A 25162-nucleotide genomic window follows, 5' to 3' on the forward strand; every position below is an offset into this window, starting at 1 on the left:
GTAACAAATGTTCATATAGACAAGTAGATGTGTTATAATAAACCAGTCTATGGTAACATAGCCAATTGAAACAAAAAAAAATGTTACCAAAAGAGCTAGTAACACTTTTTTCAACCTATAGTAATATAGGTTAGTGTTGCTATATCCACTGTAGCAGTGATGAAGATTATAATCCTGTTTCTATATGATCCGGGGGGGGGGGGGGGGGGGGGGGGGGGGGGGGAAGCTCTAAACAATACAGTGTATGTGGATGTGGATGAATGAATTCGGTAAGCTGTCTGTGTACATCGATGCCATTGCCATGTACAGACAAAAGGAAAGAAATTAAGGAGTCAACCCATGCCTGCGGCTGTATCTGTATGCCCAAGTCAACATGTCTGCATGCAGCTGTATCTGTATGCCCAAGTCAACATGCCTGCATGCAGATGTATCTGTATGCCCAAGTCAACATGCCTGCATGCAGCTGTATCTGTGTGCCCAAGTCAACATGCTTGCGGCTGTAGCTGTATGAAGTCAACATGGCTGCTCTTCCTACATACTATAAGTGGGAGACAAGACAACAGCAAGTGCAGGACGACGACAACGAGTAGTAGGAGGGAGGGCAGCGCGCGCATGCGCATTGTGATGGATCATCAAGATGCCGGAGATGGCGAGGAGCGCCAGCAGCAGCTGGATGATCGTGACGATGAGCAAGACCATGTGCTGTCGTCGCCACCGGAAGAGGATGGAAACCAAGAGCAGGTACCGTTACCACCGCCGTCATCGTGGCGGGCTTCGGCGGCCAGCTTCAGGGAGAGCCTGTCCCGCTCCCTCTCCTCCTCCCGCAACGAGCAGGAGAAGGACGACGAGGTCGAGCTGAGGTGGGCGGCCGTCGAGAGGCTGCCCACCATGGACAGGCTCCACACCTCGCTGCAGCTCCATGCGGACCAGCAGCAGGTCGTGGACGTGCGCAGGCTGGGCGCGGCGGAGCGGCGCATGGTGGTGGACACCCTCATCGCCAACATCCACCGGGACAACCTCCGGCTGCTCCGCAAGCAGCGCCAGAGGATGGACCGCGTCGGCGTCCGCCCGCCCACGGTGGAGGTGCGCTGGCGCGACGTCCAAGTCGAGGCCGAGTGCCAGGTGGTGCACGGGAAGCCGCTCCCCACCCTCTGGAACGCCGTCGTCTCCAGCCTCTCTGTACGTTCTTACGATCGATCAGCGCCTAGCTCTCTTTGTGTGTGAAGGCCCCCCTCCCAATCAGGACTAAAGGATGGGGTTTTAGTCCTGGATTCGCAGTCCCGGTTAGGGTGGGGTTCCCAATCGGGACTGTAGTTCAGTTCTGCACTAGCCTGCGTTGTTCGCTCGCTCTCCTGCATCCGTTACATGCATCCATTGTTCCATCGATCAGGTGGTGAGCACCATACTGGGCCTCAACGACCGCCAGCAAGAGGCCAGGGTGCGCATCCTCCACGGCGTCAGCGGCCTCGTCAAGCCGTCCAGGCTGACGCTCCTCCTGGGACCCCCTGGCTGCGGCAAGACCACACTCCTCAAGGCGCTCGCAGGGAAGCTCAACGCCACCGGTCTCAAGGTGACAGGAGAGATAGAGTACAATGGCGTGGAGCTGAATGGCTTCGTTCCGGAGAAGACGGCGGCTTACATCGACCAGTACGACCTTCATGTCCCTGAGATGACTGTCAGAGAGACTATAGACTTCTCTGCAAGATTCCAAGGCGTTGGCAACAGAGCAGGTAACTGTCCAAATCAAATTAACGGAGAAACAGTCACTCTCACTACCACTGTATAAATCTTTGTCAGAGATCATGAAGGAGGTGATTCGAAGGGAGAAGGAGGCCGGCATTACCCCTGACCCTGATGTCGACACTTACATGAAGGTAAACCACTAGTAGTTTATCATGCATGTTTTTCCAAGTGTGTCCACATCATTTTTTTTATATAGTTTACTTATCAGTACATTCCTCTCCTTTTCAATATCTAATTAACAAGCAAATCATGCATGCAATGTGCTCAGATTCTAGCTACTTTAATTCTGTGGGGCATTATTATATTATTACATCTTTTTTTTCATAGGCGATATCTGTGGAAGGTTTAGAAAGGAGCATGCAAACGGACTACATTATGAAGGTACTACTATATAGACATATACAGTAATAATTGTCGCCCGAGGAATATACGTATTATTAAGAATCTTTCTATAGGAATATAATATAAGCTCTTCCTCAACTGACAGATTATGGGACTTGACATATGTGCTGACATAATGGTGGGAGATGCAATGAGAAGAGGTATTTCAGGCGGTGAGAAGAAGAGACTTACCACAGGTGATTCCACGACATCTCAAATTATTTGAGGGCGTCCCAACTACAATTATGTAGGGATTCAATTAAAATGCTACAATTCATTGACTAATAAAAAAATCTATAATGCGGATGGAATGATATATAGTCCATTTCATTTCTTCTTGTTGGGATCCCCATATGCATTGTATATAAATTTTTTAAGAATTAGTTCAATTTCACATGAAAAACGTAGGATTTAACACACGCGTGCCCGGGGGGTGGGGGGTGTGGGTGGTGGGGGGGGGGGGGACTTTGATTCCCTTTGTTGGTGAATAAGAACATATGATGCTGAGAAGCACCAGCCTTGTGGACATGGACATCGAGCTTTTGAGACCCTCCAGGCCAGTATCCAATATAGCGGTTCTAGGTTTGATGTATGTGCTTATCACGTTTGTGCCAAGTTCCCTCTTATTCATTTTGGGACTAGGGCGGATTCCAAAAAGGACTTAGGGTTGCTGCTAGTACGGCAGTACTTAACTAATAGAGTAGACACTGTTTTGGTGGACTTATTACATGTGTACCAAGTTAACATGTCGGTTTGCCAAAATCACATTTGAACATTATCTATATTATTATATAATCCTGAGAGCATTTCCAATAGATTACTTATCTCATCCCAATACTAAAAAACTACTAGATTACTTATCCTCTCCCCAATATAAAAAAACTTAAGTAACTACCAAAACCAGAGCCATCGATCGTCGTTGTTCTTGCCACATGGACTTTTCCGTCAAGCCGGTGCTATTGTTTTGAGGACAACTACACATGGGTCGTTCGCCCTTGCCCATCAAGCGAGCGCCGCGGACACGAACCATACACTGGCAATAGCCAATGTTGCCTACACCCAAGCACGGGGCAGGTGGTGGATCCGTGTGTGAGGGAGCGCAACACCGGCAACCAACCCGCTTCCTTGAATATCTAGCCATAGGGGACTTCGAAGCTAGCGGATCCAGTTATATGGGGGAGCTCGAAGCGCGGGACGACAACCTCGAGGAGCAGGAGCAGCTTGCTCCGCAAACACAGGCACGAGACGAAGCAGCCGGCGTCGGGCCTCGGGAGCTAGGAAGGGAGAGGAAACGATGATTTTGGAAGTAGACACATAAATGACACGTGGGTCTCAAATGTCTGGGCAGATATAGGGTACTGGGTTTTGGTAGTTTGTTGGATGTGGGAAAGAAAAAACTACATTACTAATAATGAGAGAGAACCTATATTCAGTTTTAGGGGATGGAGGATAAGTAATCTGTTGGAGATGCTCCAACGTCAGTAACTAAATTTAGTTGACTCAATCGAGGCTGCTTGTTGTCTTACAGGAGAAATGATAGTAGGACCCTCGAAAGCACTCTTCATGGATGAAATATCAACTGGGTTGGATAGCTCCACAACATTTCAAATTATTTCTTGCCTCCAACAGTTGGCTCATATCTCAGAGTCTACCATACTAGTCTCACTTCTTCAACCAGCACCAGAGACGTATGAGCTTTTTGATGATATTATCTTGATGGCTGAAGGAAAAATTGTATACCATGGATCTAAGAGTTGCATCATGAGTTTCTTTGAATCATGTGGATTCAAGTGCCCTGATAGGAAAGGCTTTGCTGACTTTCTCCAAGAGGTAAATATACAGAATTGGTTATGTAAAAACAAGTAGCATCATAATTAGCAGTTTCTATTACATTTCCTATAGCATTGCTTGTTCATAACATTTGTTGGGGGCATGGTATAATGCATTTAACAAAAAATAAGTCTCCCACTAGAACAAACGAGAGTATATGGAATATGTATCTTTGTCTCTCTACATCCTACAAGGGAGAGTTGTGTCTTGACCATTGACCTTCACCACCAGAATCCTGTCCTCTATCATTTGGTTTACAAGATTGGCCATATACTGATAGTCTTCATTGAGGAAACAATCCGAATATCTATAGCTTTTGCAAACTCCAACAGAATTATCCTGTTTATGCAGTAATGCAGGCCAACCTTGCATGCCAAACTTTATCTACTTTCATTTTTTGCAATATGCAGAATAGCTAAACTAGACAGTTAGGTTGACATAGTGTTCTTAATAACTACTATTTATGTGGGCATATGTCTCAAGTTTCACTGTTTGTGTAACGTACAAAGGAGTAATATCTATAGTTTGTGAACTGTCTGGAAAAATGATTAACAAATGTACATATGAAGCAATAATCAAGTAAAGATTAAACTATATATTAAGGTAATTGATTAACTTCGTTGGAAGCTAGGAATTCTTATTCTTCCATACTTATATATAGGTCTTATCGGAAAAGGATCAACAACAATATTGGAGCCGCGGTGGAGAATCATACAATTTTGTTACCATTGACCAGTTCTGTGACAAGTTCAAAGTGTCTCAAATTGGCCAGAACCTTGTTGGGGAGATTTCAAAGCCTTATGACAAATCAAAAGGGCATAAAAATGCCTTGTCCTGTAGTATCTACTCGTTATCCAAGTGGGAACTCCTCAAAGCATGTTTCGCAAGGGAGCTTCTCCTCATGAAACGAAATGCCTTCATCTACATAACAAAAATTGTTCAGGTAAGCCACATAGAAATGATATTTTGTAGAAAACATTGTCGATAAATACAAATTGTTGAACATACAAATTTAGTATTATTAAACAAATATAAAGACTAATCACCTAATTTTGTAGTTCCACATGATTCACATGGAACTAAATATTGATGATCATATGAAAATTACACATATTATTTGTAGCTTTGGCTATAGGGAGAAATGTATGGGATGTACACACACGCAAACAAACTATATGCACTTCCTACACAATTTGATAGTTAAGAATTTTATTATGTGCTTATATGAACTACTTAACTACAGTATTATGGTGTAAAGTATGTCTTACAGTTGACATGAACTAAGATATGATTTTACATTTTTCTTAGTGCGACCACTAGCAATTAATAGTTCACTATTATTGCAGCTTGCACTACTTGCTGCTATTACTGGGACGGTATTTTTGCGCCCACATAAGGGTGTTGATAGAGTTCTTGCTAACTATTACATGGGTTCACTATTCTATGCACTGCTCCTACTGATGGTGAATGGATTCCCTGAGCTTTCCATGGCAGTTAGTAGACTTCCAGTCTTCTACAAACAAAGAGACTACTACTTCTATCCTGCATGGGCTTATGCAGTACCGGCTTTTATCCTAAAGGTTCCAATCTCTTTAGTTGAGTCAATAGCTTGGACATCACTATCTTACTTCCTCATTGGCTATACTCCCGAGGCATCCAGGTAGGAATTACAATTTTGTTATGACTAATTTAATCACATGATTTTTCTGTTATCAACTTTGGTAATAATGCTTGTGTGTCAACATTTTATCTGCATAAGCTTCTCTAATAAAGAGGTAAATCATGCATCTAATGTGTGTGTATATATGAGCATTTCCCCTAGTCTAGCCAAAAGAAGCATGGTTAGATTCTTTAACTAATTTTTCAGTGACCCCCTTTTGAGGTCAATTATATATGTTCCCCTTAGGCCTTATCTACTTCTAGTTTTCTAAGATTCAGTTACTAAATTTGCTAAAAATTAAGAGATTCATTTATAGATCTATAAGTTCTGACACATGCCGTTTTGTGTGTAGATTCTTACGTCACCTTCTTATCCTCTTCCTAATCCACACTGGAGCATTGTCGATGTTTAGATGTGTCGCCTCTTACTGTCAAACAATGGTGGCTAGTGTAGTGGGTGGTACAATGGCACTTCTACTCATCCTTCTATTTGGGGGTTTCCTCATTCCTCGTCGTAAGACATTCCCATGTTTTCATGAATTTGTACTTCAAGCAAGATATTGGCCTACAACTATTGAACACAAACTACTAACACATTTTTGTGTCGAATTGCTACAGCATCCATGCCTAATTGGCTGAAATGGGGATTTTGGCTTTCACCATTATCGTACGCTGAGATAGGTTTAACTGAAAATGAGTTCTTAGCACCAAGATGGATAAAGGTAAACTTTGACATAAATAATTTGTACCGACAGTTGTGCACTCCATGACAAAAGCATGCCCCTTGATCCTCGGAAGCATGACATATTTTCTTATACAATATATTTGCGTTCTCAAGTTTACTGCCCTTTTCGCAGAACTTGTAAGCGAGGTATACATGCGAGATTAGTAGGTTGATTATCATAGTACATGGTGCATGTTTATATATGTAAGGATATCATGGGTTGGATATAGAATTAGAACCAACCGCAAAGATCCTTGCCTATCTCAAATAAGTCTACACTTCCCAAAGGTGTGCACGGGACTCTAGGTCCACGATAGCACAAGTCATGTATGCTTGACTCTAAGTGCATGGCTTTAGTGAAGATATCATGGTGCTGTGGAGAAGGCATCCCTTTAGTAAAAATATCAGGGTGCTGCAATAAAGTAGGAATGCGTGGAATTCATGAACAAGACAAAGAGCAACTCACTCATGAACAAATGAAGATCAAAGTCCATGTGCTTGTTTTGCAAACATTGAATGGGATTGGAGGACATGTAGACAATGTTGATGTTGTCGTAGTATACCAACTTAGCTCAATAAAGAGGAGAGCAGAGATCAAGGAGTAGTTGATGTAGCCAAGTAGATTTGGTGATTGCAGTGTTAACAAAGCATGATATTCTACCTCGACACTAGAGCAAGACATGTGTTGGGGTTGTGTAAATGGGATACACCAAAGCACAACCTTAAGAGTCGCTCAAGATAACCCAAGCAGGCCACAACCCAGCCAAATCACAGCCCGCCTTGGCCTCTTGCCCCCAAGATGTACGAGGTCCGCCTCAACCTCTCCCACCTCTCAACCTCGCACCGCGCGGTTCCCACAACCACCTCTTGCCTTTGCCACTAAGGAAAGGATGAGAGGTGGGTGAGCGCATTCATTGTGCCTCTCTAGACGGGATGCACACGTGCACTCTGCCAGGTACAAGAAGGACGACACCCCTTTGACCATCCACACATGGGGCAGAGAGTCACCTCGGTCAGCACCCTGCTGACAGACAAGACCACACTCGGGCACCGCTACATCACCCCGCGTGGCCCAACACTGCCCAAATCCTGTCTAGGCTGTTGGACGGGCGTACGATCACACCCACTATGACATGGGGACCACGACGGAGAGTCAGCTCTCCCACTCTGTTTGGATCCTATGCCCCCAATCCGAACCCAGGAGGTTAGGGCAATGGGATGTCGACCCCGGGAGCAGGTAGCCCGCGATGGGACGACCACTGCCCCCATACAGTGACATCACGACTTCTCTCAGAAGAAACAGAGCGCTAGGATGGAAGCCACAACGTTAGCAAGCAAGCCATACTGGGCAGGGGAGTTGGTGAGCAACCACCACTCCTGTTGTGCCACCATGGACAAAATAGTACGACCACCATACGACATGCCTTAGCGTAACGAGCCATCTCAAGATGACCATACCCCGATGTGGTGACACAAGACCAGATGGACTGCTTAATAAGCACGCTAGCTTCTCCATCCCTCGGGCTCCTAGCCACTCGGGCTAGGAGAACACTACTCTGCATGTAACCTAGCCCCCATGACTATATAAGGGGAGCCAGGCCTTCTTCCAAAAGAGAGACTTCCAGTTGATCGGACTCTAGATGATCAACTTCCCCTACCTCAAACATTTCCTACTAGTAGGACTGTAGCTTGCATACCCCATGTTGTAAGCCTTTTGGAGCACTTTGGCATTGTGGAACACGTACTCATAGGTCTTCGGCACTAGTCGTAGGGCTTCGTCCTGAACCAGTATAAATCCTTTGTGTCCTGAGTGCTAGCCATCAAATCCCTTGAGCAGCATGGCGATAAATTTACTGGTCGGTTCTCAAAACACCGACAACATGTTACCTTGACATTTGGATGACTAAGAGATAAGGTTGCATGCCATCAAGAAATACAGCATAGCTCAAGGGGGCTTATGTACCAAACTCAAAGGGTCAACATCACTATAGAGTTACAAAGACTTCAAGTGTCCCAGCACACCAAGATTAGAAGGGCACAAAAGCCCAACTTACTCCAGCTCTCAAGATAAAGCCTAAGGACTCGCTAAACAAGCCCTAAGCAAGATTATAAGCTTTGTATATTAACACAAAGCTCCCATATGGGGTTGGAGTGTATCTATAGCTTCTCTTGTCTCCAACAACCTTCAAACAGCCAATAGAAGCCACCCAAGTATATATATAGCTCCTCATGGCTTGTATGATTAAGAAGATGGTGCCATAGCGAGTTGGATGTCTTAGTGGGGAGGGTGCACAATGAAGACACATGGGGTATAATGTTTTTTTAGCTATTGCACCTAACGACTAGTTTTGCAATTGGGATCTTTCATTGAGCAACCAGTGGGCTCAATTTTTTTGATGACAAGTGGGCTCAAATGCAGTAGAAATTCTCTTAGTGGTAAATTGGCAAACATTTATAAGATTCTTAATAAGGCTTAGGGAATGACATTATTTATAGGAAAGAACAAAACACAAGTCGGTTGGTAGTAGAAGTGACAGGAAGCAAAGACCCATTGTTAGCAACATTAGATGAAGGAAAATGAGTCCGCCATAGAAAAGAATAGCATGGAAGGATACAAACATCAAAGGCCATATGGGAGGTGGCTTTTTAATCAACGTAATACTTGTTTTGCTAGGACAACTTTAGTGCCATGGTGTTGTGGAAGGCCAATGGTAACACTCTTTGTCATCATAGGGTAGACCAATGGTTGCATGTAATCAAAATAACACTTGTTTTGAAGTTGGATGCAAGGGAATCTTGCCTCATGAAGACACTGGCTATGGGTTGTGGAACCCTAGAGGGGTTGTGTGCAATGTTCAAGAACACTGACCAACAACGCTTGCCATTGATCTAGTGAGATGGACTAGTCGCATGGGGTTAATGAATATGAGCAAGGGATGACTAAGGACCAGGACCAATCTAAATGGACTCGATCCATGGTTTATGGATTGATGGAGAGAGAGAGAGACATGATTACCAATGAATTAATGTTAAGGGCCTACTAGAAAACATGTGTAGTTGTGTGGTTACGCCCATCGCTTTCTTGAGGAGGTCCCTAGAGATAGTGGCATAGATCCACTACTAGATAATGCAATCCATGCATCCATGCACACTTAATCTAGGAAGATCAAGTACGGATGGTCACTGAGAATGTGGCTCTATAGGGAGAATTTCCTGAGCACGATGAAGTGGCCACACCACATGGTGTAGTCTCTAGTTGCTAGATCAAAGATATGAGGAAAAAGGGTCCTAAACACACATTTAGGGTAACAATAGCCTGAGCATGACAATTGACAATTGTTGTTGCTTTGTGAAGTAGCATGGTGTCCTCATGGGAACATAATGACTTGGCTTCTTTGTCATCATAGGGTAGACCAATGGTGCCAGCGCGCTCACAAGCCACATGCTCAAGGGTGGCTCGCATGCAAGCATCAACAATTTTGTTCCTGGGCAATGCAGATGCCTCATGTCTGGCAGCTTTAGCGTGAGCAATAGTAGCGTTGTAGATAGCTTTCAAGCGCTCCTCCTATGCATCACATTCAGGCCATATTGGTGAGTTTCCTCTGCAGTCATGCATTCTTGCTCGAATGTTGCCTCTGCAGTCACATTATTATTATTGAGGGAACTGCAGTGGCACTAGGGGAGATTGGAGACATGGTGGAAGGAGGGTTTGCAGCCATGGATATGGCAGCATTGGCTAGGGTTTAGGCGAAGGTGTGTGACTGAGGACAAACTAGCCTAAAACCATGTAAGTGAGGTATACACACATAATTTGTTTATATAGGCAAGGATATCCTAGGGTTAGCTTATAGAATCAGAACCAATTATAGAGATCATTGCCTATCTCAATTCAGTCTACAGATGTGCGCTAGATTATAGGTCCACGACAGCACAAGTTGTGTATGTCGGAGAGCTAAAGGCCTATTTTTTTAGGTCATATTTGTAAAGTTGTAAATCAAACTTATTTCCCCTTTTAATGGATTCCTGTTGTACTCAGAATGCAAAATATATAACAAAAGATATGTAATATGCATTTTTTTATCACTAAGATAGTACTGAACTATTTTTTCCTGTGTTGATAGTTCACAGTATCTGGTGTGACACTTGGAAGGAGGATATTAACGGACAGAGGGTTGAACTTCTCTAGCTACTTCTATTGGATTTCAATTGGAGCATTGATTGGGTTTATTTTGTTATTTAATATAGGTTTTGCTGTTGGCTTGACTATTAAAAAGCGTAAGTGCACTATTATTTAAATTTTCTTTGAATTCATAATTTGGACTACTTATAATTCCCAAATGTATTTTAATTTGAATTTTAAAGTTGATGAAGGCATATGCTGAATAGTTCAAACATACATGCATAAATGTTCTGACCTCCCATTTACCTCATTCTCAGCTCCAGGAACTTCTAGGGCTATTATTTCTGGTGATAAGATTACCAAATTTAATAGAAGAGACCAGCGTACGTGTATGGACACTAAAGATGGAATAGATAAGCCACAAGAAAATTCTTCTACACCTAGCAGGACTGGTTAGCCTTAATTCTATAGTGTGGAACCAAATATAGTTCAAAGTGTTAGTGAAATGGTACTCACTTTCGATAATTGAATACATTGCAGGAAGGGTGGTATTACCTTTTGTGCCCCTTACAATATCATTTCAGGATGTGAACTACTACGTCGATACACCCGCGGTAAGTATCATACTCTAAAAAGTCAAGATAGTTGCTAGTGGAAGAAAGCCATGCTTGATGGACAATCACATGGGCATGGCAGGCACATGTGCTTCCTAGAGAAGTAAACAAAGGAAAAAAATAAAATTACTAGCAAAAAGTAATTAGGAACATTTATTGACCCATAAAAAATGTTTATATTGTTGTAGGAAATGAGGGAGCAAGGCTACATGGAGAGAAAACTTCAACTACTCCACAACATCACAGGAGCCTTCCAGCCAGGAGTCCTTTCAGCACTCATGGGGGTCACTGGGGCAGGGAAAACAACCTTGCTTGATGTTCTTGCTGGGAGGAAAACTGGTGGTGTTATTGAAGGAGATATAAGAGTAGGAGGCTATCCTAAAGTTCAGCAAACTTTTGCTAGGATATCAGGTTACTGTGAACAAACTGATATTCACTCCCCACAAATCACAGTGGGAGAGTCTGTTGCATATTCAGCCTGGTTGCGTCTTCCAACAGAAATTGACTCCAAAACACGAGATGTGAGTTATAATTGATGATATGGCATAGATAAATGGGTCTTTTACATAGTTGTACCTTAGGTACATGGAAAACTACAAATAACTACAAGGTAATTGCTATTCTTTGCACTTGCAGGAATTTGTCAATCAAGTTCTTGAAACAATTGAGTTGGACAGCATAAGAGATGCTTTGGTTGGAATACCAGGGATAAATGGACTATCTACAGAGCAACGGAAGCGTCTCACAATTGCAGTTGAGCTTGTATCCAACCCTTCAATCATTTTCATGGATGAGCCAACATCAGGCTTGGATGCAAGGGCAGCTGCTATTGTCATGCGTGCAGTTAAGAATGTTGCAAACACAGGTCGAACAGTTGTGTGCACTATTCACCAACCAAGCATAGACATATTTGAGGCATTTGATGAGGTAATAATACCATTTTGCATGTAGGAAGAATACCTTCTAAAGTTCTGTTTTCCAAGAACAAGATAAAGTACAAGTTGTACCGTACCTGAGTAGTATGAAGCACTGGAGGGCCTAGCTGAAAATTCATGCAAACTCAGATGTAATGCCCAACAATTAAGTGTACCCAGTGCAGAGAGCTCCCGCTCTATGCGGGGTCTGGGGAAGGGTGTCAGTGGCAAGCCTTACCCTCGCCTGTGCAATGCGAGGAGACCGTGGCTCGAACCTGGGACCTTCCGGTCACAGGCGGTAAGACTCTACCGCTTGCACCAGGCCTAGAAACTAAAACCTATCTAGATATTAATCATCTAACTAAAGGACAAAAAACTACATTCAAAACAAAACCTTCTTCAACCTTCTTATGGTCTAATTGTTTGAGGTGTTGAGAGTAAAATTAACCCTATTATTTTGAAAGAAAAATTGTTCTTTCATCTAATTTATTTGTATGGTTTCTTTTAAATAATATCATATATTGCTAATTAGCATGTAAAATTCATACGTAGTTGATGCTGATGAAGAAGGGTGGACAATTAATTTATGCTGGGTCGCTTGGACACCATTCATGTATGCTCATCCAATATTTACAGGTAATTAAAAGAAATTTCAATTTTTGTGTATACACATATAGTTTATATTGTGACTTAAATCAATGTAAGTCGTCTTACATCCAAGGCAAAATAGACTTAACAATGGTTTCCATTTGTTTTGACTATTTTCAAGAATTATAATATGATGTGTTTTTGACTTCTAGAGTCCCCATGATTTCCATTGTACATAACACATGGAATAGACTTGCTATTTTTCTTGAAAGAGTAAAGTACACAAACTAGCTACATCCCAAAACTTTGAAATTTGTGGTTTCAAACCCCCTAAGCTTTTTAAGTGGTTGACCCACGGTCCAAAACCTTCTAGTCAACAACTACTCTCTCACTTTTCATGGTTGATCTAGTGGCATTGTATGCGCCAAGTTCAAGAATCACCAGTATAATTTACTCATTGTGAAAGTGCATTCAATTTTATTTAAAGACAACAATGACCTATATTTTATCCTTGAGTAGAGTATGTTCCATAGGTTAACATACTTGTGAAAGTATCCCCTGTATTTCTTTCTAGGCAATACCTGGGGTACCCAAGATAAAGGATAACTACAACCCATCAACATGGATGCTAGAAGTTACCTCAACATCTTTGGAAGCTCAACTAGGAGTTGATTTTGCACAAATTTACAGGGACTCATCAATGTACAAGTAAGCTTTGAAAAATCATCAAAATTAGTTATAAACCATGTGTATGACACTAACAAACATTTCAATACCACCATTACAAAATACAGTATGTAACAAGTTTATAGGCATTGTGCATCCACAATACTTATGAAAATAAATTTCACAGATCACAAAAGCAATTTGATTAGGAAGGAACTATTTTTTGCATGAGTTCTTCTTATTTGTTACGAATTAAATTTTGCATAAGATCTATGCTAATAATGAGCTATTGGGATTGAAGGGATAAAGATGAAATCGTAAGCCGCTTGAGCATACCACCTTTGGGTACAAGCAACCTCCATTTCCCAACACGGTATCCACAAAAGTTTTGGGAGCAATTCAAAGCTTGCATTTGGAAGCAATGTTTATCATATTGGAGAACCCCTTCCTACAACTTAGTGCGGATTGTGTTCATAACTTTCGCCTGCATTGCCTTCGGGGCATTATACTGGCAGCAAGGCGACATAAACCGCATGTATGTAAACCATCACTTTGTCCAATATGACACCACATATCTCTTAGTTAGATTTTTCTTAATTAATTTATGTATTGTTTTGTTAATAATACTTTTTGGGGATAGAAATGACGAGCAAGGTCTATTCAATATATTGGGGTGCATGTATGGCACCACTATATTTGCTGGCATCAACAACTGTCAATCAGTGATGCCATTCGTCTCCATTGAGCGATCGGTCGTGTATAGAGAAAGGTTTGCAGGAATGTACTCTCCTTGGGCTTATTCCTTTGCACAGGTAAATATATACTTGGTGCAAAATGCTTACATAAGGATGCTTATAAATTAATTAGTTTTGGAGCTCGTAGCAATAATGTTTTGATATGGAGTAAGTATTAATTAATATTTGACGACTTTAACTTTATTTTATGTTTTTCCCAAGTAGGTCGTTATGGAGATTCCTTATGTGCTTGTGCAAATAGTGTTGTTCATGTTGATAGCTTACCCAATGATAGGGTATGCATGGGAAGCGGCAAAGTTCTTCTGGTTATTATATACCATGTTTTGTACACTGCTCTACTTCCTATATCTTGGAATGATGATGGTGTCACTCACCCCAAACATCCAAGTGGCGTCCATATTAACATCTCTATTCTACACCATACAAAACCTCATGTCTGGCTACATTGTGCCTGGTCCAGTAAGTCCTTCCACCCACTTAATGGCATAGTTTGCTCTATTCCATTTGTCAATGTTTGTGATTTTTTCAATGTATCATTGAGACTGTTTCCTAGGCAAACATGCTAGTGAAATAAAGGAGTGGCAAATTTTCCACTTCTTGGTTTCATGTACGTCAGCTTTAGTCAAGAATATAGTAAAGCTACATATATCCATTAGTGAACAAACAAAACTAATCTTAGATGAATAATAGACTGAGGAAAGTATTTTATTATGTATATAGATACTATTAAGGTTGCATTGATGCTAGGTAATTTATACTAGCTTTCCGGTGCATTTATTGCAGCAAATACCAAAATGGTGGCTATGGTTGTACTACATGTCTCCCATGTCATGGACACTCAATTTATTCTTCACCACCCAGTTTGGGTATGAGGATCACAAGAAGATCGAGGTATTTGGGGAGACCAAATCTGTCGCAGCATTTCTTAGAGACTATTTTGGTTTTCGACGTGAATTGCTACCCCTGATAGCTGTAGTTCTGGTGGCCTTCCCCGTCTTCTTTGCCACTCTATTCGGTTACAGCATTTCAAAATTAAACTTCCAAAGGAGATAAGTCAGTAAATAATCAAAAGCAAAATTTGCATATTGTATCATAAAGGTCAGTCTTGTGCACATTAGATATGTGCTACACTGCTAATTATTAGTTTGTGTTTGGAACAAGTAGTTGAGTAACATGCAAAGCATCTAGAATGGAATGTATTATGTGGCACACCTAAAATACAAATTTTATTGCTCTTATTTAATTTCTCAAAATATACATATGTTTCTTTCTTCAGTTGTGCTGGACAGGACTATTATTTTTCATAGAAAGCCAAATGGACTTTATTAGTTTCCATGTCATGCTTGTGAGCTATAATTTACGATTTGGTATAATGGACGAATGTGTTCAATGCAGTTTTTAAGCATCATTTAGTAGGATAAAATGTTAATTTACAATACTAAACAACTAATGGAAGTGCACTATATGTGCATCATTTTAGAAAACTATATTACTTATTTAGTCCAGTTCCTGTTCGTCCAAAGAGGTCCAATTTTAGACACATCTTACTTATAGACTGTAGCAATTGTTTCCAACCACTTTTCTAGGTAAAAGGGGACTTAGGTATTTACATTTTCATTCCATTCCTCCTATTTCTTCAATAACTAAATGACCAGTAACTAAATGAGAGAAGAACACTCAGACAGAAGGTTCACCTCTAAGGGTGGTGCTAGTCATGTCAAATTTGACCTTGGAGAGCTCAGCTTTGAGGTATTCCACCTTAAGACCAACCTCTTTAGCTTTGGCTTGTTGGTGAACTATATTTGTCTTGGCCTAGGTGTCAGACTCGTTCTAGGATTGCTTCAAGCAATAAAACCGAGGTAGGTTCTCTTAATGGAATTTAGTCTTCAAACTAAACCTCTTGGCGAAGCTCTACAATAGATAACAACAAATTAGCTATTTGAGATGATCAAAACCTTGACCCTCTATTTATAAGGAAAACTAACATGATGGATGATTCACTGAAAAATATTGCCCAAGGTAATGGGAGCTATCAAATGAGTACTAGTGGATCATAATCCATAACAAGAAAATGAAAGCAGCAACTTCGTCATGGGAGTTATAAAATGCTAGGATGTTAGAACAAATTCTACTCTTCCTGTGAGCACAAGCTTAGTCAAGGAATAGAAGGATTCATCTAATCTCCCCAAGGCACAATAGATTACTAAAACCAAACATGCAACCCGATCTACCTAATAAACACATCTGAAACCCTCAAGTTGTTTCTTATTGCTCATTACGCTCATTGCATGCTATAAAGTAGTTCTAGGCATCTTTTTGATGATAATCTTCCTGGTTCACATAATACTATTACATTCCTGGACGAAGTAAATGTTATACTAAACATTGAAAGATAAATAGTCGGTCACTTGTTGTTTAGCCATCGGACAAAACAAGCACTTAAACAGGCAAAACAGTTGTTTAAACGGGATAAACGACCGACTAAACAGAAACATCATACACTATGTAGCATTTTACACGGTGTATAACAGTAAACATTGGTGTATAGTATTAGAGATATGTATAGTCTAACACATGTATATCATGTGACTTGTAGTCCAAGTTGTACTCTGACAATATATGAAAGTCACCCCCATATTGAGGAGAAATTTTGATATTTAACCCTCAGTTCGCAAGCCCCTCAACATTTAAAATCAAATTCGCACGCCTTTTAATATATAACCCTGGATACGCGAGTTGTTTTGATATTTAGGATTTTCGAGGTTTTCTCTCTTTTAGTAATTCCAAGGGCCTCTTTTAACTGTTTATGATAGGGGAAAAGATGAAAATACCCATCTCTCATTTGAGAAATCGTTGCTGGACTCCATCCCTCCCTATCATGACTTGCACAAGTCAGGAGTCACCCGCGACCGCGCCTCCGTCACCTGTCGCCGGCCCGAGCAAATCCGCTAGCCACGTCCTACCGCTGGCCGCCTATAGCTCCTCCAGAACCATCCCGTCCGCCCCGGCCAGCCCGTCCAACCAGGCAAGCAGGCGCTAGGGTTGGGCCCCTGCGTCGTCTCGTAGCGGGTCATCCCCTTAGCTCTCCACATGCTAGTGGGTGAAGGGGCCGCGACGACGTTGCTCCACTAGCTCCATGACTCCTGCTAGGTAGGAGCCCCAATCTCAAATGAGAGATGGGTATTTTCGTCTTTTCCCGTGTCCCAAACAGTGAAAAGATGCCTCTAGAATTACTAAAAGAGATAAAAAAAACTTCAAAAATCCTAAATATAAAAACAATTCGCATGTCTAGGGTTATTTTTCAAAAGGCCTGCGAATTCAATGTCAAATGTTGAGGGGTTTGCGAACTGAGGGGTAAATATCAAAATTTCTTAGTGAGCTGTTCTCTAATTTTCTACCCAGTATCAAGGGCACGGGTTCCCTTCAGGCTCCTTCCTCTGCCCTAGCATCTATCCTGTGGCGTCCCCCATGGTTGCGAGGCCATGCCCATCTCATGATGCCCCCATGAGCGATCTTCTCTCCTTCCGATTGGGAACCCTCTCCTGATTGGCCGCCTCAACACGATCCTACACACCACCGGCCTAGCACGCAACCCCAATCATGGCCTCCCCCCACATCGCATGTGACTTCCTCTTCTCGTTGCCCACCGCACATGTCTGCTCACGCGATTCTGCACCCTCTCACTTCCGCGTGATCGTTCGCGTCTCATGGGCTCGCTTATACAATTCCGCGCACACTGTCTGCATGTGACTCTACCCCACACATGCACCACTTTGCTCGCTCGCAGCTAACCTCTACCTGATCCCTGCCTAGACCTGTCTCCCTTCTTCCTGCATCAAAGAATTAGCATATTTTAGAAAAGAGAAAAATTCCAACACATGTACTCCTTTTAAATATGTATGATTTCTAATTACTTTAGATGGAGCTAACACAATGAGAATGCAGCATATATAGATAACAAACGTTCAACCGATGTCCGGTGTTGCAGTCCGGTGCCCACCGGACATGTCTTGTGCGTGTGCAGAAGCTGCAGCTTTTGTGCAACAGCTAGTTTGGCTTCTGGGCTTATAAATAGACTATGTGGTCAGGTGTTTGAGGGTGTTGTGGTCTTTGTGAACTATCAGGATCAATGCCCCTTAAGTGAGTACCCAAGATGATAGTCCACCATGGGCTATTAAATTGGATACATCCCTTAATCGTTCATCCCGGTACACCTCCCATAAGATGTACTACACACCAACCTTCATCCAAGATCAGCCAAAGAGAGAGGGAGAGAGTACATCACAACCACGCATAGGTTACATTACAAATTCAAGTACTTAGGTTTACAAACCATGGATCACAAACTAGTTCATAACACAAGTCACACATCTCATTCTACCATCGAAGTTCTAGCAGAAGTCTTTTAACATAACATTATTTATGATAACTGATGTATGGGTGTGCCACATCCACACATCTATGAAACATGAACTCCTTCACCACTCCTGATCCAGTGAGAACTCGGGAGCGTAGAAGAAACAATGTATAGGAGCTATGGTACCTGCAAAAATGAAGATTATACAGGGTGAGTACTCAAATGTACTCCATAGGACTTTCCCAAAATAATAAACAAGGATTATGCATGTGGGTAGTAGCAAGGAATACTTGGTTTTGCATGAAAGCATTTGGAATCATAAATAACAAGTTAGTCCTAAGACTTAGCATTGCGAGCATAGCATAGGTGAAAGAATTAAGCAATTAGCAAGTTGGAACTCGATCTTCCATGAATCCTGAAATCCAAACCAACTATAGTCTGCATCTAGAAGTTAGAACTTATTGCCTTCAAATGAACACTCTGCAGAGGGGTACAAGTTAACCCCACCAGAAACAAGGGATATCGCCCATAAGTCCCGTCGGTACAAAAGGGATACCTTGATGTCTCAACCTTTCCCTAATCCGGCCAAGGTGTTCACAAAAGGTTCGACGGATTCCCGGTTAATGCCACCACCATCTAACCAGTGCCACCTTCTTGCCAGTTTTGCGAACAAAACGGTCGCAATTAGTTAATTGGCTTGTCACTCCCATAAACGACAAGTGGTCTGTACAATTTTATATGTTCGTAACTCACTACCATGGATACATTGTCCTTCTTGGTTAGCGAGCTATGTCATTCAAGAATCACCCTCTTCTTGCCATGACCCAACCCCTCACCAACCATTCAACATCACATGTTCATCATTGATCAAGTTTTAGATCATTCTCCATTAATGTTGCTTAGTGGACAAACATGCCTATCATTGTACGAGTAATGAGAAACCCATCATTAGCTCGACTCTAAGATCTAAGCATACTAAGCATGAATTAATAAAGAAATCCAAGCAACGGTTGAGTGTTGTGGCATCATCAAGGTGTGATAGATCAAATACGTAACTCTTAGTTGATCTAATCATATAGTAATATATTGATGCAATAGATAACCATTCATTATGCATTTAGCAAAGCACAGAGATGCATAGGGGCCTACCTTAGTTATCGTCATTGGGATCCTCGGGGTCCACCGCTTGAGGCTCCTCCTCAACTACGGGCTCCTCGTGATTCTTGTCACCTATATATGTATGATGCTTGATGAGTGCAATACGTAAAGTAAATGCTTGATGCCATGAGATGTCATGCAATGATATTTACTTGATTAGCAATTGATGATAGGCATTAAGTGTTTGAGTGTAGCACTATTGTCCTGACCGAGTCGTCGGCGAATCCGCAACCTAGGTTGTTGAACTACTCGTCGAAGAAGATGGAAGGCTCGCCCATCGTGGAGGCAGGCCCATTGTCTTCTGGCCAAGGCCCTGGCCACTAGGCCACTGCCTGGCCTAGCCAGCATGCATGCGCGGGGGCCTGACTGGGTCGTCATCGGATCCGCTAGACATCAAACCTAGAGATAAGGAGAGGCAGCGACGAGAGGACCAGCGCAAGGTGGAGGAAGGCTCGCCCATCGCGGAGTCCGCCATCACCTTCCAACCATGGCCCCGGCTCCTGCCTCTACCTGCCCACGTGCCTCGGGTTGAGACGGAGTAGCCGTCAAGTGGCATCCAATGCCCGACAAGTGGCGGCTCGCGGTGGTCGGCTAGAGCCCGTGTGCACACGCACGTCGGGGTGGCGGTGGCGGCCCGCACTCATGTGCACGTGTTAGGCAGCAGGCGTGGCCCTCGCACCCCCGCGCGTTGGGCAGTGGTGGCGGCCCGCGCTCGCCTATGCATCTACCGCAGCAAAAAGACAAACTCTAAACTATGGCCTCTTTTTCTAACCTTAGCAAAACCTATGTAAAAAGACAAACTATCTAAATGTGCAACTACGGTTTTGTTAATGTGTTGCTATCTCTACCGCAAAAAGAGTAATGCAATCAATGTAAATACGGAAGCTAAAGAGTAAGGTAGAGATATGCAAACTCCCGTCGATGACTCCGGTATTTTTACTGAGGTATCGAGAAGCGCGCAAGCTTCCCCCTAGTCCTCATTGGAGCCCCTCGTAAGGAATCCTCGCAAGGGCCAAGCTCCCGGTCGGGTAACTCTATGGATAGCCTTGGGTCTTCCCCATGCGCAAGTGGGTCTCCGACGTGCCTTCTAGCAAGCCTCTCCTGGATGCTCCCCGCCGTCTTCACTATCAAGCTTCCGGCCAAAACGCCGCGGGCCTTGTTCCGTCCGGTACACGGTGGTGGCCACACCACAAACGTGGTTGGTGTGATCTTGCAAGACTACAAGCCCCTCCAATATACAACAATGGTGCGTGCAAGCACCGAGTGGTAAGAGGTATGCAAACCTCACTAAACGCTAAGCCTAAACCTAGAGCAAGCGCATAAGCGGTGGTCTAATCAACCTAAGCACTTCGCAAAGCACCTACGCTAATCACCTAATAAAACACTAAGCACTATGCAAGTGGAGATCACTAAAATGGTGTATCAACACCCTTGGTATGTTTCCTTAGCTCCACTCGTACTTAAATGGCCGGTTGGGGGTTGTATTTATAGGCTCCACTGAGAAAGTAGCCGTTGGGGACTAAATCCTGTTTTCTGCTACTGACCGGATGCTGGAGTCGTCTTGATCGAACGCGTCTAGTCATCCCAACCGTTGGAGCCGCGAACAACTGATCGGACGCTGCCAGCGTCTGGTCACTTGCCACTGGACGCGTTCGGTCGCAAGTTCGCTGCTCTAGAACCTCTCTGTACTCGACCGGACGCTGTTGTCCTACGTCCGATCACTTGCTGAGTGTGTTGTCGGACTGATGAACAGTGCCATTGGTGCATCCGGTCGATTCACTTGTTCAGTGTCCGGTCGCTACTCCCTGATGCTGAGCCACTGATCGGAGCGTCCGGTCACTTTTCTCCAGCGTCCGATCACTTATGTGAGCTCGTTTCTTCGTGATCTTGCGTACAGCTTGGTTCCTATCTTCGTGCTTAGACTTTGCTTGATATCTTAGATCTTCTCTTGTGCTCCTAAGGTCTTGCTTGTGGTGTTGATCATCAGATCATCACGTCGCCTTCGTCCAAGTCACGTCTTGCACCCTATTGAACTAAAAAACAAAACACTTCCAAATTCATTAGTCCAATTTGGTTGTGTTGGTCATCAAACACCAACATCCAAAGTAAATGGGACTAGGGTCCATTTTCCTTACAATCTCCCCCTTTTTGGTGATTGATGACAACACGACCAAAGTAAGCAAATAATAGAATTTTGAAAATTTAAAAACTACCTACTTGCTAGGATGCAATGCAAGAGGCAAGATTATATGATGCTAAAAGTTACTACTTGTAAGACTACATAAAAACTTATCTTGCCCTTGCAAATGTCCCCATATGGTATTATGGATTTAAGCCTTGCTTCCTATAAATTCTCCCCATTACATAGGCAAATCCATAATCCACTATCCTCCCTTTCTCGGACCATTACTACAAATTAATGCTTGCTTTTGGTCCTCTAAATTCTCCCCCTTTGGAATCAAACACCAAAAAGGAAGACATTAGTAGCACAAGGAAGGGTCAAACTTTGTGATCCTTTGTGTGTAGAGTGAAATAGATCACAAAATTTGACACTCACATTACATAGACTAAGCTCCCCCTAAATATATGCATACATATGATAGAAGGCAAAGCATATGCATTATAATGCATGGAGAAAGCATATAAATATCAAAATGAAATCAACATGATGATATTGGTTTAGAAATACCACATGTGGAAACCAATTTGATTTCTACAACTTGCAATAGGTGGTGGATATTTGAAGTATGATGCTTAACTCCGGGGACACCATTTTCCTTGCAATAAGACTACTACACACATGATAAGCTTGAAAAGGTGTTAGTCTCAAAGCATCCAACTTATAGAGTAACCTCCCCCTAAATTTGTGCACACAAGTATGGAATACTTGTTGAAGACATGCACATTGATTTTAGAATCAATAATACCACTTGAAAGATAATATCTCATGAATATGAGAATCATTTTGGAAGGCGATATTCGGGAGAAATTATCTACAATTTAGACTTTGGCACATATTAGATGAACAAATGTAAGACAAGCTATGTGTCGTGCTTCTAAGCAATTTTAAACCATGTAGGTTTGCTCCAAGGGTTAAGAGTGAAACCGAGCAAGCCTACCATATGATATACCTAGTGTATGCATGACAAAATATATAAGAAAGCAAATGCAAACCTAGGCATAAAGAGTAACTAGATGCTAAAAGATACCAATTGTAGGAAAATTTAAATCTAATACCAATTGAAGTAAATTGAATCTAGTTACCTAACATGGGAAGGGGAATTTGGGTTCATAGTATTCACTAACCCACTTGGCAATGAATTTGTCCATCATGATGCACCCCATGAAATGCATCCATACTTTGCCAAGTCTCCAAATTCCCCATTGTCCATCGGACTTCTCACTTCCCTTTCGGGATCTAAACCTTCTTGGTGCTCTTCATGTTGGAAATGATTTCCTTTGGCACCCAAAAGCGTTTGACCCCATTGTTGGCTTGCTTGTACACCTTGATGGCCACCACCTTGTCATTTTTCTTTTTCTTCAAGAGATAAGGTGTGGAGGCCTTCTTGTCCACCTTGTTGGTGTAGGTGTTGGAGAGCTTGCTTGTTTGCTTCTTCTCTTTCTTCTTTGCTCCTCCCCCATTCTTCACCTTGCACTCATAGGACTTGTGACCTGCCTTGTGGCACACATAGCAAACCACGGTTTGTCCTTCATCAAGCTTCTTCACTCCCTTGATGGTGTTATCTTGATGAAGTTGGGCTTGCTTCGCCTTGCCTTTCACTTGACTCAAGTCCTTGGTGAGGCAAGCTACTTCTTGCTTGAGTTGCTCATTCTCCTTTGCAATTTCTTGTGTGCATGTATCTACAATAACTTTCTCAACACAAACTTGGTTGCACAAAGGTGTGTCTAAAAATAAATCATTACAAGAAGTAGAGGCATCCTTTTTAGACATGTTAATGATAGAACTTTTCTTTTTAGATGCCTTGGTGGGGGTTGTGCTAACGGCTTCAAGATTAGCAACTTTATTAGTTAGCTCATCACAATGTTTGCACATGGTTTCCATTTTAGCAAGCAAACTTTTATAAGCATCTTGTGAGCTAGATAATTTTTCTTTTAAATTTTTATTTTTCTTTACAAGTTGTTCATCATTGATTGTGCATGCATTTGTTGTTGCACTAGCCTCAAGTTTCTCAATTTTAGTAGATAGTTGAACATTAAGATTAGCAAAATTCTCATATTGTTCAAGCAAAGTTTTGTATGCTTCTTGTAAACTATCTAGCTTTTCTTTTATTTTCCCGAGCTTCTTTTGTTGACTAGTGCAAACTTTAGCATAATTAAGGTTTTGTTTCACAATTTCTTCATAAGAAGGCATTTCATCATCACTATCACTCTCACTAGAGGATGAGCTTTCATTACCTCGTGCCATAAGGCACACACGAGAAGAGCTTGATGATGAGTGTTTACGCCCTCGCCTCTTGTGATGATGTTCTTCTTCACTTGAAGAATCATCCCATGATCTTATTGATGTGAGGGCTTGGTTCTTGCACGCCTTCTTCTTTGTCTTGGGTGTGGGCTTGTTTGGACAAACTTCAACAAAGTGCCCCAACTCGCCGCATCCATAGAATCCTCTCTTTCTTTGCTCATTTCTTTGATTGGTGAAAATGAGATCTTGGATTTAGATGGGCACATCCTTGACATTGAGCTTTTGGATCATCTTCTCCACCTTGTTGATTAGTTTGATTGATTCTTCATCAAGGTCGGAGGTGGAGGAGGAAGATTGATCATCATCACTTGAATCTTCATCATCATCATCTTCCTCAATCTTCTTCTTCTTCTTCTTCTTCACTTGAGGAGCTTGAGCTTGAGCTTGTCTCAACTTGCTTGCTCTTCATCTTCTTCTTACCACATGCAAGAGCTTTGCCTTTGCTTGATGAAGAGGCTTCTTCTTGACCCATCTTCCATGACATTTCAAATGCCACTATCTTGCCAATGACTATGGCCAGGGTCATGGTGCTCAAGTCCTCCATGTTGTGAAGGATGGTGATGATGCTTGCATATTTCTTTTGTGGTAGCACGGAGATAATCTTCCTCATGATATCCGCATCATCTAGCTTTGTTAATCCTATAGAATGGAGCTCATTGATAATTAGATTCAAACAAAAATACATATCACGAACAAGCTCATCATCATTCATTTCGAAGGAATCATAATTTTGTTTAGCTAGACAATGTTTTTGCTCACGGACATTACTTGTGCCGTCATGGAGCTCTTGGAGTTTTAAACATATTTCATTTGCCGTATTTAAGGTGAATATTTGGTTAAACACATCCATGCTAAAAGATTCAAACAAGCAATTTTTTGCTCTAGCATTAAAATGAATTTCTTTTTCATCACTCTTCGTGGGTTTATCGGGATTCTTAAAGGGTTTCATCCTGTCATGAGTGACTCTCCAAACTCCTAAGTCAACCGCCTCAAGGTAGCAAGCCATTCTAGCTCTATAATAGGGAAAGTTAGTGCCGTCAAAGTACGGAGGCCTAGAGGTATCCATCCCAACCACTCTAAATAGTGTTGGCTCAACGGCGGTTAAGCCAAAGGTCCAAATTGAGCCAACCGTCTCTGATACCAATTGAAGGGGATCATGATGCCTAAGAG

At 42.3% G+C, this 25162-nt stretch overlaps 1 protein-coding gene across 1 annotated transcript; it reads left to right on the forward strand.

Moving 5' to 3' along the window:
• Positions 1 to 612: 612 nt before the first annotated feature.
• On the forward strand, positions 613 to 15047 carry LOC136504655 (ABC transporter G family member 41-like). The gene is made up of 21 exons (XM_066499613.1): positions 613 to 1179; positions 1391 to 1730; positions 1798 to 1874; positions 2071 to 2124; positions 2231 to 2321; positions 3653 to 3954; positions 4616 to 4897; positions 5301 to 5614; positions 5967 to 6127; positions 6232 to 6335; positions 10459 to 10612; positions 10775 to 10909; positions 10998 to 11071; positions 11260 to 11592; positions 11708 to 11998; positions 12538 to 12621; positions 13148 to 13281; positions 13541 to 13774; positions 13880 to 14051; positions 14199 to 14453; positions 14778 to 15047. Exons 1-21 carry the CDS (start codon positions 613 to 615, stop codon positions 15045 to 15047), a joined length of 4428 nt encoding a protein of 1475 aa, XP_066355710.1.
• The last annotated feature ends 10115 nt before the right edge of the window (positions 15048 to 25162 follow it).

This window comes from Miscanthus floridulus, chromosome 14 (assembly GCF_019320115.1).
Source record: "Miscanthus floridulus cultivar M001 chromosome 14, ASM1932011v1, whole genome shotgun sequence".
Lineage (NCBI taxonomy): Eukaryota > Viridiplantae > Streptophyta > Magnoliopsida > Poales > Poaceae > Miscanthus > Miscanthus floridulus.